The sequence below is a fragment of the Gymnodraco acuticeps genome, unplaced genomic scaffold, assembly GCF_902827175.1.
Source record: "Gymnodraco acuticeps unplaced genomic scaffold, fGymAcu1.1, whole genome shotgun sequence".
NCBI lineage: Eukaryota > Metazoa > Chordata > Actinopteri > Perciformes > Bathydraconidae > Gymnodraco > Gymnodraco acuticeps.
Window position 1 is genome coordinate 545,940 of NW_022990125.1, and position 14,986 is coordinate 560,925.

Here is a 14,986-nt window from a genome sequence, read left to right on the forward strand (position 1 = left end):
TGCACTTAAACTAAATGGAAACCATTTTAAAAAATGGAATGTAAGGACATCTTTTCAAGTAATGTAGTTCATATTTGAGGTACTTCAGATATGTATTTCTATATTTCAACCTAAATATTATACTCTACTAGACTTCAGAAACAAGTTATTCCTCTATGTCTGAAAGCTTTAGGTAGTTTTCTAATAAAAAAAATGTTATACCGTTCCTGTTCAGAGAATAAACCTTGTAACTTCACATTTGTTGTTGTTGAATGTTTGTGATAAGCTAAAAGACAAAGTGTTAAACTCTCCAACTTGTTAGGCATAATTAACTATTTAAAAGCAGGAAAATACACAACTACAAATCAGAAGACAGAGCTCCCACAGGACCGCGACAAAGCTACAGATATAAAATGATCGGAAGTAATGTGATGCATGTAGTAAAGGATCTACTTAACAAATTATGAAGGAGTTAGCTCATAGCTAAAAACATAGCAGTAAGGTGCGATAAACAGATTCATTCTCTGAAGTATGGATTATTTTTGTAAAGTAAAACAAGTTATACTTTTTACTTACTTTTTTGCCAATACAACATGTCCATATTTCAGGAAAAACTGTTGCAGTGTTAAGAAACTTTTTTTTTATCACCTTACATTTTCTGTGCTGTCCTTTGCATTTGGAAACTGACTGGTCTACCGCTCCTCCTTTTTCAGAGAGCAGTCAGCAGCTCCAGTCACACATGGAGAAGACTCCATCGGACCTGACTCCTGCAGACACACCTGCACAGCAGCAGATCAGTGCAGCGGAGCAGAAGAGCCGTATGGACCTCCAGATGTCTACAGCGCTAAATGGTACGCTTGTTTGGACGCATTTTTGTGATCAAACTGCTCATTGTTTAATGTTTGCTGCCAGTGTGCTGCTGTGCTGAGCCAACAAATGTAGGGATGAAGGCTTTTAATATGGTTTGTAAATCGGATGTTCATGCACAAAGGCTGTTTCTTAAATGGGTTAGGGTTAGGGCCATTTGTAAAGCTGTGGTTAGCTTGCTTAAAAAGCATTTCTTCTTTGGGGAAGTGAAAATATCACATTTGATTGAGATGGGTTTTTTTTCCGGTAACTTCTATCCAGAAGAGGAACATGACTAAACTAGATGGCTTAATGATTAACCTGATTGTCCTTTGAAACATGCTTAATTTATATTATATATTTTTGAGCCTATTTTCATTTAGTATCATATATTTTACATTTCTGGATTATAAAAAAGTGACTTCATAATTATGAATTACATCACTTAAATGGTCTTCTTTACTTTCTATGCTGGTGTGTAGATTAACTCATGACATTCCAACGTATTATTTAATTTATAATGATATTCTGAAGATGCAAAGTAACCAAAGTTATCAAACAAAAGTATTTGAGTAAGGAGTATAGTATTTGACTCTGAAATGTAGTAGAGTATAATTTTAATAAGCATGAAATAGAATTACGTAAGTACTGCAAAAAAGTACAGTACTTGAGAAAATGTGATAGTTCGGCATTATACACCAGGCAACACATCACGAGCTTCCACCTGTCAACACACGGGAAACGTGCCGAATGTTGCTACTGACTGAGTGCACATGCCACTGTAGACATACGCCACTGCGTAGTGTTTTCAAGCACTGCATGCATGTTGATACTTTAAGACACACACACACACACACATACACACACACACACACACACACACACACACACACACACACACACACACACACACACACACACACTCATATGTCCCCTGGAGCAGTAAAAGAGGCCCCTTCATCAGGGGCAAGTCTTGGCAGATGTGCTGAGAGTTCCTGGCTCTCGGCTGGTATTTTTTTTTTTTTTTTTAGGCCTGTGTTTACAACGACTGAGATACTTTCAGGGTTTGGGGCAACTTCCAGCTCCTCGCTGACAGAGTGCTTTGGAAAAAGCGTGAGACGGACACTTAATTGCTACTTCCCTCTCTGCCAAAGCTCTTGATCATGTCAGAGAATCTTTAGTAGATCATTCAGGCGTTATCAGGCCATTTGTACATGAACTGAGCAGGCTTGTTAGTTACTTTGTGCTTCTCTTAACTGCAGGAGACACATCATGTTGAAGGAGATTTTATAAGGAGGATTATCATGTCCAACATGCAATAAAACAAGAAGAGAAAATGCAGGGAAAAGAAACAAAAGTTCAGACTTATAACTTAGCATTACATCTATTTTAAACTCTATGCATGCTTTCATTTTCTTTCTATGGTGTGATATTTATTTGCTCTATTCTTAGCTCAGTCTGCGTTTGTGTACTGCTGCTGGGACATGAAAATGTTCCTTACAGGGAAAAATAAAGTTTCTGTCCATCTATCTGCCATAGACATGAACACCTTCACTTCTTCTTTTAGAAGCAGTTAACATGTAACACCTGGCTAAATGAACAGCTGTCCTCATATTAGAATCAGCTGACTCTAAAACTAAGACAGACTCCATCCATAAAGTCCAGATATTATATTTATTGGGCATTTTGTGATCACTTCTAATGTAATCTTGTTTTTCTCTCGTCTTCAGGGCAGCCATGCAGCCAAAACACCCTGAAATCCATCATGAAGAAGAAAGATGGCCGACCCGACTCCAACGGCACCAAGAAGAACCTGCAGTTTGTCGGCGTGAACGGAGGGTGAGTCATAATATACTCTCTCTTACGTACATTATCTTTCACATTTTGGGGGCCTGTTTTTAACATGGTTATTTGGTAGTGTTTTCAAGTATTTAACTGAGGCTAAAAGTGGTTTTGTTATAAATGTTTATGAGGCTGTTGTGTTTATGTTCTTTCCCTTTAAACCTGAGCTTGTTAATATACAAGCGGAGGTCCAAACATCATGAAATCAAAGTGCAGTCTATAAATGTCTGCTCTTTGGTCGCCCCCTTGTGGCGATGCAGGTATGAGACTACATCAAGTGACGACTCCAGCTCAGAGGACAGCAGCTCCTCAGGTTCGGATGAAGAGGATGAGGAAGAGGAAGAAGATGAGGAGAAAGAGTTTGGAGAAAAGCCGGAGGGATTTCAGAACGTGGAGGGAAAGAGCACTAGGGAGGAGTTTCAGCCTGAGGGAGCAGAGGACGTGAAGAAGCAAAAGGAGGAAGAGGAAAGTTCAGAGAAGCAGGAGTTGAGAGAGAGGTGGGTTGATGAACAATTCCTCTAAAATGAACAGTTTTTGATTGTTTCAATGTTAAAGCTTTGATTTTCAAGAGTTGAAGGAATATATTCTCACAACTGCTGGATACTAACTGAGCGTTTAAGTGTGTTTTTTATCATAAAACTGTGTTCATTATTTTGGTTATTATATCAGACGATGATTTAAAAAAAGAGATCCTAAATAAGAAGAATATTTCTGTATTTATAATATAGGAGTTTACTGAAGCTAGGAAGTAAACTTCTGATTACTACATAATTGAAACAGAATAAAAACTAAACTGTTGAACATGTGTCAGCTCACACACAGTAGATAAAGATCATTAATGATCATTCATAAGTTCAACCTTACAACTGCTTCATGATTTGATGAAACCAGCTGCAGCTGTACTTTTTCGGTCATATTAATGTGGGACTTTTTTTCATTTGCATCAGTTATTAGTTATATAAGGTGTGAATGAAATGGTATTGACGATATTTGAGTGTTTAATTGTGACTTGTTACTCCAAAGGTATGAGCTAAGTGAGAAACTGCTGGCTGCGAGCAACATTCTCAAAACTCACCACAGTGACCCCAAAGCTGTGAGCAGTAAAGATCTGGTGAGCAGGTTTTCTTTAGCGTATTTCAGTACCCTACATGAAGCTGAAGAATAACATTTAACGATATTTAAAAAAGGGTCCCTATTATGCTTTTTGGGGTTTTAATACTGATGTTTTAACTTTCTTTTAGCAAGATAACTAGATCAGACGTTTGTTCTTGTAGTTCATCATTGTTATGGGAAGGGTAATTAATACTGCAACATGGCTGTATAGAATGTCAATCTTAAAAAAAGTTTTATATTTAATGCTTCTATAGAGATTTTTTTGAATGTCCACTTTAAAGGTCAACACAGGATTCAGATCAGGCCAGTTAGAGTTGTATCCTGTCAAAATGACGGGCGACCTTCATATTTTACCATCATTGTTAATTAAAATGATTGCATCCTCAGAGAGCCTGTCTGAACACGGTGCAGCACGAGTGGTTTCGTGTGTCCAGCCAGAAGGCTGCGATGTCAGCCATGGTGGAGGACTACCTGGGGGCCTTCGAGGCCATCTCGCCTGCCGTGCTGCGTCACATCGTCAACATGGCCGACGGAAACGGCAACACGGCGCTACACTACAGCGTGTCGCACTCCAACTTCCTGGTGGTGAAAAAGCTGCTGGATGCAGGTGAGAGATGAATCTGTAAACTGGAGATACATCTAGCAAGTTAGCATGGATGCTTATTGTAAAAATAAACTATGGGCAAGGTCAATTAAACTTTGCTTGTGTTGATTCCCTGTTTTGTGCGGAGTAATTAGTTGAAAGGAAACCCTGACCAGTCTTCCTAAACACCTTTCAAAGCTTTCCTAATCCAGCCAACCCTGAGATTATCTTTGTTTTTCTTAAAATGCATCAAGAGTTTAGTTTTTCCTCCCCGACAACATCATCAGACCACCGGAAGCTTTTATGTTCCTGAGCTCTCCACACTTCTCTCCCTTCCTTTTTACCTTCAACATATCATGTGACTGCAGAAAGCCAATGGTAACAATGATACTGAAAGACATTTAGCAACACTTCTGCTCTCTCTTTGCCCGTTTCTCACTAATAGTCAACATTGCAGATTACCTAAGCCTCCCTCAGCTGAGCTCTACAAGCATCTGCAGAACGGCACAGCAAGCATGAGGAACGTTTTGAGGGTTTTCTATACTATATGCCTTGGTTGTTGCCTTTTTTTCCTTTCTATTTTTTCTATTTATTTCAATAATGTCAACAGAAAACTATAAACTCTATAATAACAACAGAATCCCATGCAAACTAATTGAGCTTTGAAAAGGTAGAACAAAAAGCTTCTTCAAACCAAAAAAGTATCTAAAATAAATATTATGCTTGGTTTGTCTTTTATGAATGTTATCTTCACTATAGCATTATTGTTTGATCTTAATGCGTGCAGCAATTTGCATACTTTTGAGTTTTAAGGTTTCAAACCTGTGAAAATATCTCACATACTGTTTTAGTGTACATATACGCCGCGTGTAAGTATGGGATATTGGACGCAGATTTTCCATTTTAAAGTAGTAAACTGTACCTCGGCAAATGCTAGTAGACGTCTACATAGCGTCAAGTAAATGTCATCTGAAAAAAAGTGACAAAGGGACACTTCTGTTTTAATCACTACACTTAACTCAAAGACACTGAATATCACCAGCTGATCAAAGGAATTATCCGTTGCTTCTGGAGAATGAATCAGAAATGTACGGAGGCATATAGACAAAGTTATCATACTTGACACCTAAAATTGTTATTTTGGAAGTTTTCTTTCCCCTATCCTGAAAGAAGACATGTTATGACTGCAAAATGTCATGAAAAAATAAAAGTGTTTGCCTTTAGTGCCTTGACTCAAGTCCCTGAATACTTCCTCTGCCACTCAGCCATCTCCCTGAAGGCTCAATAGAGTGTGATGAGGTCCCGGCCACTCGCTGTTTTAAAAGCCTTTTGTGTCCTCTGCCTTTTGTCTCGCTGTGCTCTGTGACAGCCAGTCCACCCCCCAGGTCCCATTGTAGCCTTTGTCCTCCCAGTTCCTTAAACCCCTCCTCCCCTCAGCAGGCAGGGCAGCCCCCCTCATACCCGCCTCACCTCCCATCGGATGGCTCTGATGTCCTGTCTCTTTTTGCAGATGAGTTCTTTTAGGGTTCAGACAATGCATCATGGTCCCGACACACGTCCTCGTGCATTACTGTGTTGTTGAGTGACAGGCAGCGACAAGTCGATCATACAGGAGACATAGCATACAAGTGTACAAGGACCACCCGCAAGTACTCCCCCCAAGCTACTCCAAAGTGATTTTAAACATGTTTATGTGTTTCAGATGTGTGCAACGTGAACCAGCAGAACAATGCGGGATACACGCCCATCATGCTGGCCGCGCTGGCCGCAGTGGAGTCGCCCAAGGACATGCGTATCGTGGATGAGCTCTTCAGCAAGGGCGATGTAAACGCTCGGGCCAGCCAGGTCAGTAACGGAGAGGTCGGAGGTCAGAAGGCAGCAGCAGGGCACAAACACAGGGTTCAGGTTTTAATGAGTAGGGAAATTAAGGTTGTGAGGGCAAGTCAGGCACTCTTTTGTTTATAAACTAAGCCGGTTAAAGCTAACAGGAAGCAAAAATGAACAGTGAGAAACCAGCAGCGTATACAGGTGTTTTTTAAAGGAAAAAACAGCCATTTTTGTGAATAATTAGAAAATCCAATAGACAAAGTCAGATCATGCAGATCATTCTCAGTTGAAGACTTAAGTATTCTTTTATTTTTGCTTTGTTCAGTTACCTTATGGCTTTTCTCATTGTATTTTTTTCCTCTACTTAGGTTTCTATGTTTGTGAATCTCAATAAAAGCGTAATAGATCAACATGTCACACAATCAAGAGTACAGAAATCAACATTTCATTTTTTTGTTTGAGTAGTCTATCGATTCCCTCTGTTTGATTCTTTTCAGTAGTCTTTGTCACTTCCATGTGACAAAGACTACTGTTTTTTTCCATGATGTAGGTTTCCTTCATTATCTTTATATATTGTTCCTGAGTAGGGGATTCAGACTTTATCCTGAAGTTGCAAAATAGTACTTTGATGACACCAAGTGGTGAAGGAAAGTAACTGTTAGGATTTGTGACATTCATGAATGTTAAACTACTACATGTGTGATGTTTTAATTGCTGATATTGATGGTAAGACACAGTTTATTAATATAAGATCAGGAAGAAGATTTCATGCCAGCTTTATTTCAAATCACATACAGTGTGATAAACCTCTTCCTGCCGTATTATTCATTTTAATGACATATGTTCTAGGACAGCAACCTACACTGAACAAAAATATAAATGCAACACTTTTGTTTTTGCTCCCATTTTTCATGAGATGAACTCAAAGATCTAAAACATTTTCTATAAACACAAAATAACCATTTCTCTCAAATATTGCTCACAAATCTGAACAAATCTGTGATAGTGAGCACTTCTCCTTTGCCGAGATAATCCATCCCACCTCACAGGTGTGGCATATCAAGATGCTGATTAGACAGCATGATTATTGCACAGGTGTGCCTTAGGCTGGCCACAATAAAAGGCCACTCTGAAACGTGCAGTTTTGCTTTATTGGGGGGTTCCGAAAACCAGTCAGTATCTGGTGTGACCACCATTTGCCTCACGCAGTGCAACACATCTCCTTCGCATAGAGTTGATCAGGTTGATGATTGTGGCCTGTGGAATGTTGGTCCACTCCTCTTCAATGGCTGTGCGAAGTTGCTGGATATTGGCAGGATCTGGAACACGCTGTCGTATACGCCGATCCAGAGCGTCCCAAACATGCTCAATGGGTGACATGTCCGGTGAGTATGCTGGCCATGCAAGAACTGGGATGTTTTCAGCCTCCAGGAATTGTGTACAGATCCTTGCAACATGGGGCCGTGCATTATCATGCTGCAACATGAGGTGATGGTCGTGGATGAATGGCACAACAATGGGCCTCAGGATCTCGTCACGGTATCTCTGTGCATTCACAATGCCATCAATAAAATGCACCTGTGTTCGTCGTCCATAACATACCCCTGCCCATACCATAACCCCACCACCACCATGGGCCACTCGATTCACAACATTGACATCAGAAAACCGCTCACCCACACGACGCCACACACGCTGTCTGCCATCTGCCCTGAACAGTGAAAACCGGGATTCATCCGTGAAGAGAACACCTCTCTAACGTGCCAGACTCCATCGAATGTGAGCATTTGCCCACTCAAGTCGGTTACGACGACGAACCGGAGTCAGGTCGAGACCCCGATGAGGACGACGAGCATGCAGATGAGCTTCCCTGAGACGGTTTCTGACAGTTTGTGCAGAAATTCTTTGGTTATGCAAACCGATTGTTGCAGCAGCTGTCCGAGTGGCTGGTCTCAGACGATCTTGGAGGTGAACATGCTGGATGTGGAGGTCCTGGGCTGGTGTGGTTACACGTGGTCTGCGGTTGTGAGGCCGGTTGGATGTACTGCCAAATTCTCTGAAACGCCTTTGGAGACGGCTTATGGTAGAGAAATGAACATTCAATTCACGGCAACAGCTCTGGTGGACATTCCTGCTCCCTCAAAACTTGCGACATCTGTGGCATTGTGCTGTGTGATCAAACTGAACATTTCAGAGTGGCCTTTTATTGTGGCCAGCCTAAGGCACACCTGTGCAATAATCATGCTGTCTAATCAGCATCTTGATATGCCACACCTGTGAGGTGGGATGGATTATCTCGGCAAAGGAGAAGTGCTCACTATCACAGATTTTTTCAGATTTGTGAACAATATTTGAGAGAAATGGTTATTTTGTGTATATAGAAAATGTTTTAGATCTTTGAGTTCATCTCATGAAAAATGGGAGCAAAAACAAAAGTGTTGCATTTATATTTTTGTTCAGTGTATTTTTGTGTTATTTGTTTCACATACTCAACCTAATAAACAATACAGTGACTGTTACAATGTGAATCTACATAATCTGCGATGAAGCAAATCAAATAAGGCAAAAATTGAATGAATAACCAACAGAAATAATACAATAAATGTCATTTATATTTCATTGGAGTGTAAATATTTAACCTGTCTATTATTTACACTACTGTTCATACTGTATAATTGAGATTTTAAGATCTGTCATATATATATATATATATATATATATACTTATACTTACTTGTATCATTCCTTTACACTACACTTTACTGCTTGCTCTTCTGGTTAAATGCATTTCGTTGTCCCAGTACTTGTACTCTGTGCAGTGACTATAAGGTTGAATCTAATCTGACCCCTCTTCAGGCTGGGCAGACGGGGCTGATGCTGGCGGTCAGTCACGGCAGGATGGACATGGTTCGGGCCCTGCTGGCTCACGGGGCCGACGTCAACATACAGGACGACGAGGGCTCCACGGCGCTGATGTGCGCCAGCGAGCACGGACACGTGGAGATCGTCAAACTGCTGCTTGCTCAGCCTGGGTGTGACGCCACCCTGAGCGATGGCGTGAGTAACACTACGTTTACTCAAATACTGTACCAAAGTAAGGTACTCAAGCTTGATTACTTACAATACTTGATTATTTTGTTTCCATTTCTTATCAACTGCCAATTGTTTTACCCCACTACATTCATTTAATAACTTTAGTTAATTTAAAAACTTTGTATGCACTGAAAACACAAAAAGAGCATAGTGACATCACTATGTAACAGTTGTGCTAGGCTAGTGCTCCAACACATTGTATGTGATAGGCTTAGCGGTTGACCAATCATAACAGAGCTGGCCAGCTAACCAATCAGAGCAGACTGGACTCTGGTTTCACAGAGGGTGAAAAGAGGTGCTGCAGTATGAGAAAAATAAACAGCTTTTTGAACATTAAATCATTACATGTAAACATGTCACAGTAGAGACACAACATACTAGGGATGTAACGATACCAAAAACTCACGGTACGATAATATATAGAAGGAAAAAAATGTAAAATGTTTTCTTTTTTATAATTTTAAAATGTTTTACTTGGAAATATGTTTTTTATTAAATAATAAATCTGATTTGTACAGCATTTTAGTAGGATAGCAGTATTTTAAAGTGTCAAAAACAAAGTGACAGTAATAGACTGGAACAAGAAAACCAGAGTTTTTGTACCTATAGTACTACCAAACAAAGTAGGCATTTTCTTTGTGCCACTGCACCTCACAAATAAACAAGGACATTTAATAATCAGACCCTGCAATTAAATAAATCAAGTTTCACTTTAGTTTTTCAAGTAACTCACTAGTCACTCACTCAGCATCATCAGACAGGTTTTTAGGAATATGAGCATGTTCACATTTCCAGGTAGAAGCTGGGATGTTTGGGCGTTTACAATATCCCCTGCTGTGGAAAAAACTCTCGCTTGGTACTGATGTTGCTAGTTCAGACCCAACGGATAATAATGGATTATGACGGATATTTTACGATCCTGTCTGTCAAAATGACGAAAAAGTCTAACGCCACCTCAGTGGGACGGAGAGATATGCTTTGGCCATGGGTGACAGCAGTGGGTCAAACTGTGCATTGTCTCTCCACCACTTCAAAAACAATACAGTTTTTGCCAAGAAGGTGAGGCTTATTGACAGGGCGAGATATAAATATACTGTTGGTACTTGTCAATGTCTCTAGGTATGTAAATGTAGCCCTGTATATACGATGTCCTTTTGTGTTCTGTTTTATGTTCATGTTGTAACCTACTTGCTGCTATGTTGGACAGGTCTCTCTTGAAAAAGAGATTTTTTTTTTTTTTAATCACGGTAGATTTTGTCAGTCTCACGACGGTATTGGGACGTTCATTTATCGCGATATTCGGTATATCGTTACATCCCTACAACATACAAATATTAAACTTGAAAATGAGCATAATATGGCTCCTTAAGTTAAAGGTAAACTCCACATAAACAGAAATATTTTAGAAATCATGCATAGAATGTGCTGGTAACTAACTGCATGCCTACCCTTTGTATTGGAAGGACTTTAGTTCTGAATAATGCAACTTCGTTTGTTTTTTCACTCATATTTCGTGCTTTGTTGTTTACTCTTCAGGATGAGAGTAATGCCCTGTCAATCGCTCTAGAAGCAGGACACAAGGACATTGCAGTACTGCTGTATGCACATGTCAACTTCTCCAAAGCCCAGTCCCCTGTAAGTCCTCATCACGCACTCACTCTTTTTAAGATGCAATGAGTAGGGTTCTTTACTGAAAATATAATTTGTTTTCACTCTTAATCACAGAAAATGACCCACTGCAAGTGCACGTGGTGTCTGCATTTTCTTCTTTTGCTATGTCCTGGATGTTTCTGGGGCTTAGCCTATAACAAAGCATCCAACAGAAAGCTACATAAATGGCAGAAAAAAGTTCTACTTATTTTGGCCTTAACAACCTCTGTTCTTGTAATTTAGTGTGTTTACATGTCAGCTGTCACATTAACCTTTTGAACCTGTTGTGTTCCAGGGGACCCCTAGACTTGGCAGAAAGACCTCACCCAGTCCCACTCGGAGGAGCATGTTCGATTAAGTGCCCCGTCTCTCAGAACAAACCCTGCGCTGCTATTGGTTCACGCTGCCTTACCCACAGCTGACGAGGGACACAATCCCAAGCACCAACCAATTAGATGTCTGGAAATATTTGTTATTTATGTGCACACTGACTAGCCCAAAGTGCCCTTTGAATATGAATGTAACCAGCTGGTGCCTCAAGTCCCATCCGGATCCGCCTGTAATAATCAGCTAACCAACACGGACACAGATTCAACCACTAATTGCCATTTTTTTTAATGTACTTTATATTTTTCGCAATTTGACAACTTTCTCTTTATTTTTAAAGCTCTATGTTGATCATTCAAGAGCACCAAACATTTGTGATTTTTTTTTTTTTTTTTTGCATTCGAGTACACCGAAAAATCCAACCACATGTTAGAGGAAATATTTCCTGTATATATTAATCACCTCGACATCCCGGCCTCAGACATGTGCGCTCGGTTCTCTGCAGTGTGTGTAGAACTCGTGCGGATCAATGCATCGATTAATAGACGCGTCCTAGACTGGAGAAATTGTACTTTTATACAAATCCTTTGTATCTATTTAAAAAGAAGAATCACAGTATTTTGAATATTTCCTATTACTGCTTAACGACCCATGAAGTTATATATTTATCAAAGTATAGTTTTTAATGCAGATATATGTATTTCATTGTACATAGTGGTTATTAGAGTTTAGTTATTACTCCTTTTTTGTCCACTTTCTTTCCGTCTGTCTCATGTAATATAAGCTGTCTGTCCTCTAGTATTCATCAAGGTACTGACTTTCATCCTTCAATGAGAAAGTGCCTGAGACTACGCAATATAACAATAAACATCAATTAAAGAATATAAATCTGTATTTTCATTGATTATCCACACATCTTACATCTTATTTAATTTAAGAAAAATTAAGCTGCAGGGAGGATCATGTTTCCTTTGCCACAGACTTTTAAAAAAAAAAATATTACAGATCACAAATGTCTAACGAATATAAAACGTAACATTTTACAATTGTAAAAAGACAATGCCCAAAATACAAATGTAAACTATTAGAAGAACATAATCATTCCAAATAACATCAATCAAAGCTGAATGACCTGAAACAACAATTGATTTGCACATTCATAAGACAAAAATAACATCTACAACTTTTTATAACATTCATACAGTACATAGGCTTACTACATTTTTATAAAATCCTGAGAGAAAACTGTTGGCACAGAAAAGTTAAGATTTGTTTTCATAAATCCCACAACTTATACTAGTTTGAACCAGTGGCGTAGCCAGGAATTATTGTGTGGGTGGGCCTGGAGAAATGTAGGTGGGCCACTAAGCGTGGGGTCTGAGCTGAAACTTCATTAATGATTTTAATGATTTTTTAATGCACTAATTGAACATAAGCATAAACTAGCTGTGAAAACAAAAACATAGGCACTGCGGCCTCAGAATGTGTGTAAAACTGACATCCACATGACTAGGGATGGGTATCGTTAAGGTTTTAACGGTAGGCCTACTACTACTTTATCAATAGGCCTACCGCTTATCGATCCGGTGCTTTAACGGTACTTTTATCGTTTTTTTTGGAGAGAAAAATAAGGTTAACTAAACAAACAAATTGTGAACAAAACTAACATTGCTTTTATTTAAATACATAATATTTCACATCAAAAGAAACAACAATGTTTTAACAAATCACATTAAATAATCTGATGACAGAACTGTAAACAGAATAGCTGAAACTTTAACAAAATAATAAATAACTCAGTTACCTCTAATCATTAACCCATGTTTGAATCATTGAGTTAACTCCATGTGTGGCTGCTAGCATACATAACACCTGACGTAGAAAAGTTACTCGTGGATGGGACTACAGAACTGCTAGAAAGACAGTCGAACCCGGTGTATTCCTCCGTCTGAATGTGGTACACTTTTGCTAAATGTTTCGACAAATTGCTCGTGTTACCGCCCTTACATGTTAAACTCTTATTGCACTTTTGGCAGTGTTGTGCTAGTTACTGAAAACCAGTAACTAGTTACCATTACTAGTTACTTCATTTCAAAAGTAACGCAGTTACTTTACTGATCACCTACACCAAAAAGTAATGCGTTACTGTGAAAAGTAACGTTTTAGTTACTTAAAAAAAGGGCTCCCATTAATGCCCTTATAGCCTTAATTTCAGTACTGTTATTGCATTCTTTCACACACAGTGACGTCACGAGCTACCCACAATGCATCACGCGCCATATATATATATATATATATATATAAATACGCCATTTTCCTGGAGGTGCAAATATCCTGGAAGTGCAAATATAAGCAGCGAGCTAACGTAGCCAGGCAGAGCGGACAAGGTTTTTTTTTCTGAATTAACGACCGAAGAAATCGCTGCATGTCTTCGGATTACATCTCTGGACTTGAGGGGTGTGCTTTAGGTCGTTACCAGCGTAAACTAGAGCTGTGTGCCTGCAGATGTATGGAAAAACGACAGTGGCCTTCGTCGATTTTGGCTGCATCTACGTCTAATTTCTGGAAACACCAGGTGAATACCCCACTTGTCACAATAATATTATCATGCCATTACATATATGTGGTATTTTAGAGTTGACTAGATATTGATTAAGGCAATAGACTATGATATTCAGTACAGGAAGCTTAGCAACACCTAGACGGTGTACGGCTGCTTGCACCTCGCGTAAAACGGCGGATACCGGAAGTACGGTGTCAAGCTCGGCCCAATACCCGTATGTGTGTGTGAAAGAATTGGAGAATAATACAATCTGTTGATCAACTTGACATGCATTATATGCAATCTGGATTGCATCGATATTAGCTGGCTTTCCATTTTTGTATATTCTTTCTCCAGGTAGTTATAAAAAGTTTTCCGTCCCATACAGTATGCCGTGTGCCGCCCGGACATGGTATCATGCTAACTAGCTCCCTGAAAGCGGGTGACTCCACTGTAGCAATAGCCTGCATGTGTTCTACAACATACTGTGCAATGGCTTTATCGACTTTTCCCTGGCTAGCAGTCCCTTGGTTAAAATCCAGCCGCTGTTGCTTAGGTGGAGGTGGAGTGGCGTCGGCTGAGTCTCTGTGGTCTTAGTTACTAGCTTCGTCCCAGCATGTTGTTTTTGCAGATGTTTTAAGAGATTTGAATTACTGGTTTGGGCAGTAGATAGGATCTTTGACCCGCCAGGACACAACTTACATTTAACTAAAACGTTCTTTTCTTTGTGCTCGACAAAAGTGAAATAGTGAGAATATCTCCAGGTGGAGAAACTAGACTTGAGCTCCGCCGCCGCCATGATAGTCTTGTTAGTAAACAACACAAACACGCCCACAGCGCATCTCCGCATGTGACACAGGAAGTATCTAAGTACATTTACTCAAGTACTGTACTTAAGTACAGTTCTCATCTCTGTTCGCCTGGCTGTTGACTATATAAAAAAAACTAACGGAGTAACGCACCATGTCGTAACTGAATTACTGAATTTAAAAAGTAATGCGTTAGAGTACTAGTTACTACCCGAATGAACGGCGTTACTTTGTAACGCGTTACTGTAACACTGACTTTTGGTAACGAGCATTGTTCACATCGAGACTGGTAAAGTTTAACCACACCTCGGAGCGTGTTCTCTCCGCCATCTCCTCCGTGTGTGTGTGTTGCTGCATGTAGCAGCTGCGTGTGTGT

The 14,986-nt window shown here is 39.7% G+C and overlaps 1 protein-coding gene across 2 annotated transcripts in view; it reads left to right on the forward strand.

Moving 5' to 3' along the window:
- The window catches only part of kank1a (KN motif and ankyrin repeat domains 1a), a 74,832-nt gene extending 62,685 nt beyond the window's left edge, over positions 1 to 12,147 (forward strand). For both annotated transcript variants that reach the window (XM_034216695.1, XM_034216696.1), the window contains 9 exons: positions 693 to 830; positions 2,556 to 2,664; positions 2,928 to 3,164; positions 3,691 to 3,778; positions 4,168 to 4,387; positions 6,066 to 6,208; positions 9,046 to 9,246; positions 10,819 to 10,917; positions 11,228 to 12,147. In XM_034216695.1, coding sequence (XP_034072586.1) covers positions 693 to 830; positions 2,556 to 2,664; positions 2,928 to 3,164; positions 3,691 to 3,778; positions 4,168 to 4,387; positions 6,066 to 6,208; positions 9,046 to 9,246; positions 10,819 to 10,917; positions 11,228 to 11,290 — 1,298 coding nt within the window. In that variant the 3' untranslated portion in view covers positions 11,291 to 12,147. The remainder of the gene's footprint in view (positions 1 to 692; positions 831 to 2,555; positions 2,665 to 2,927; positions 3,165 to 3,690; positions 3,779 to 4,167; positions 4,388 to 6,065; positions 6,209 to 9,045; positions 9,247 to 10,818; positions 10,918 to 11,227) is intronic.
- The last annotated feature ends 2,839 nt before the right edge of the window (positions 12,148 to 14,986 follow it).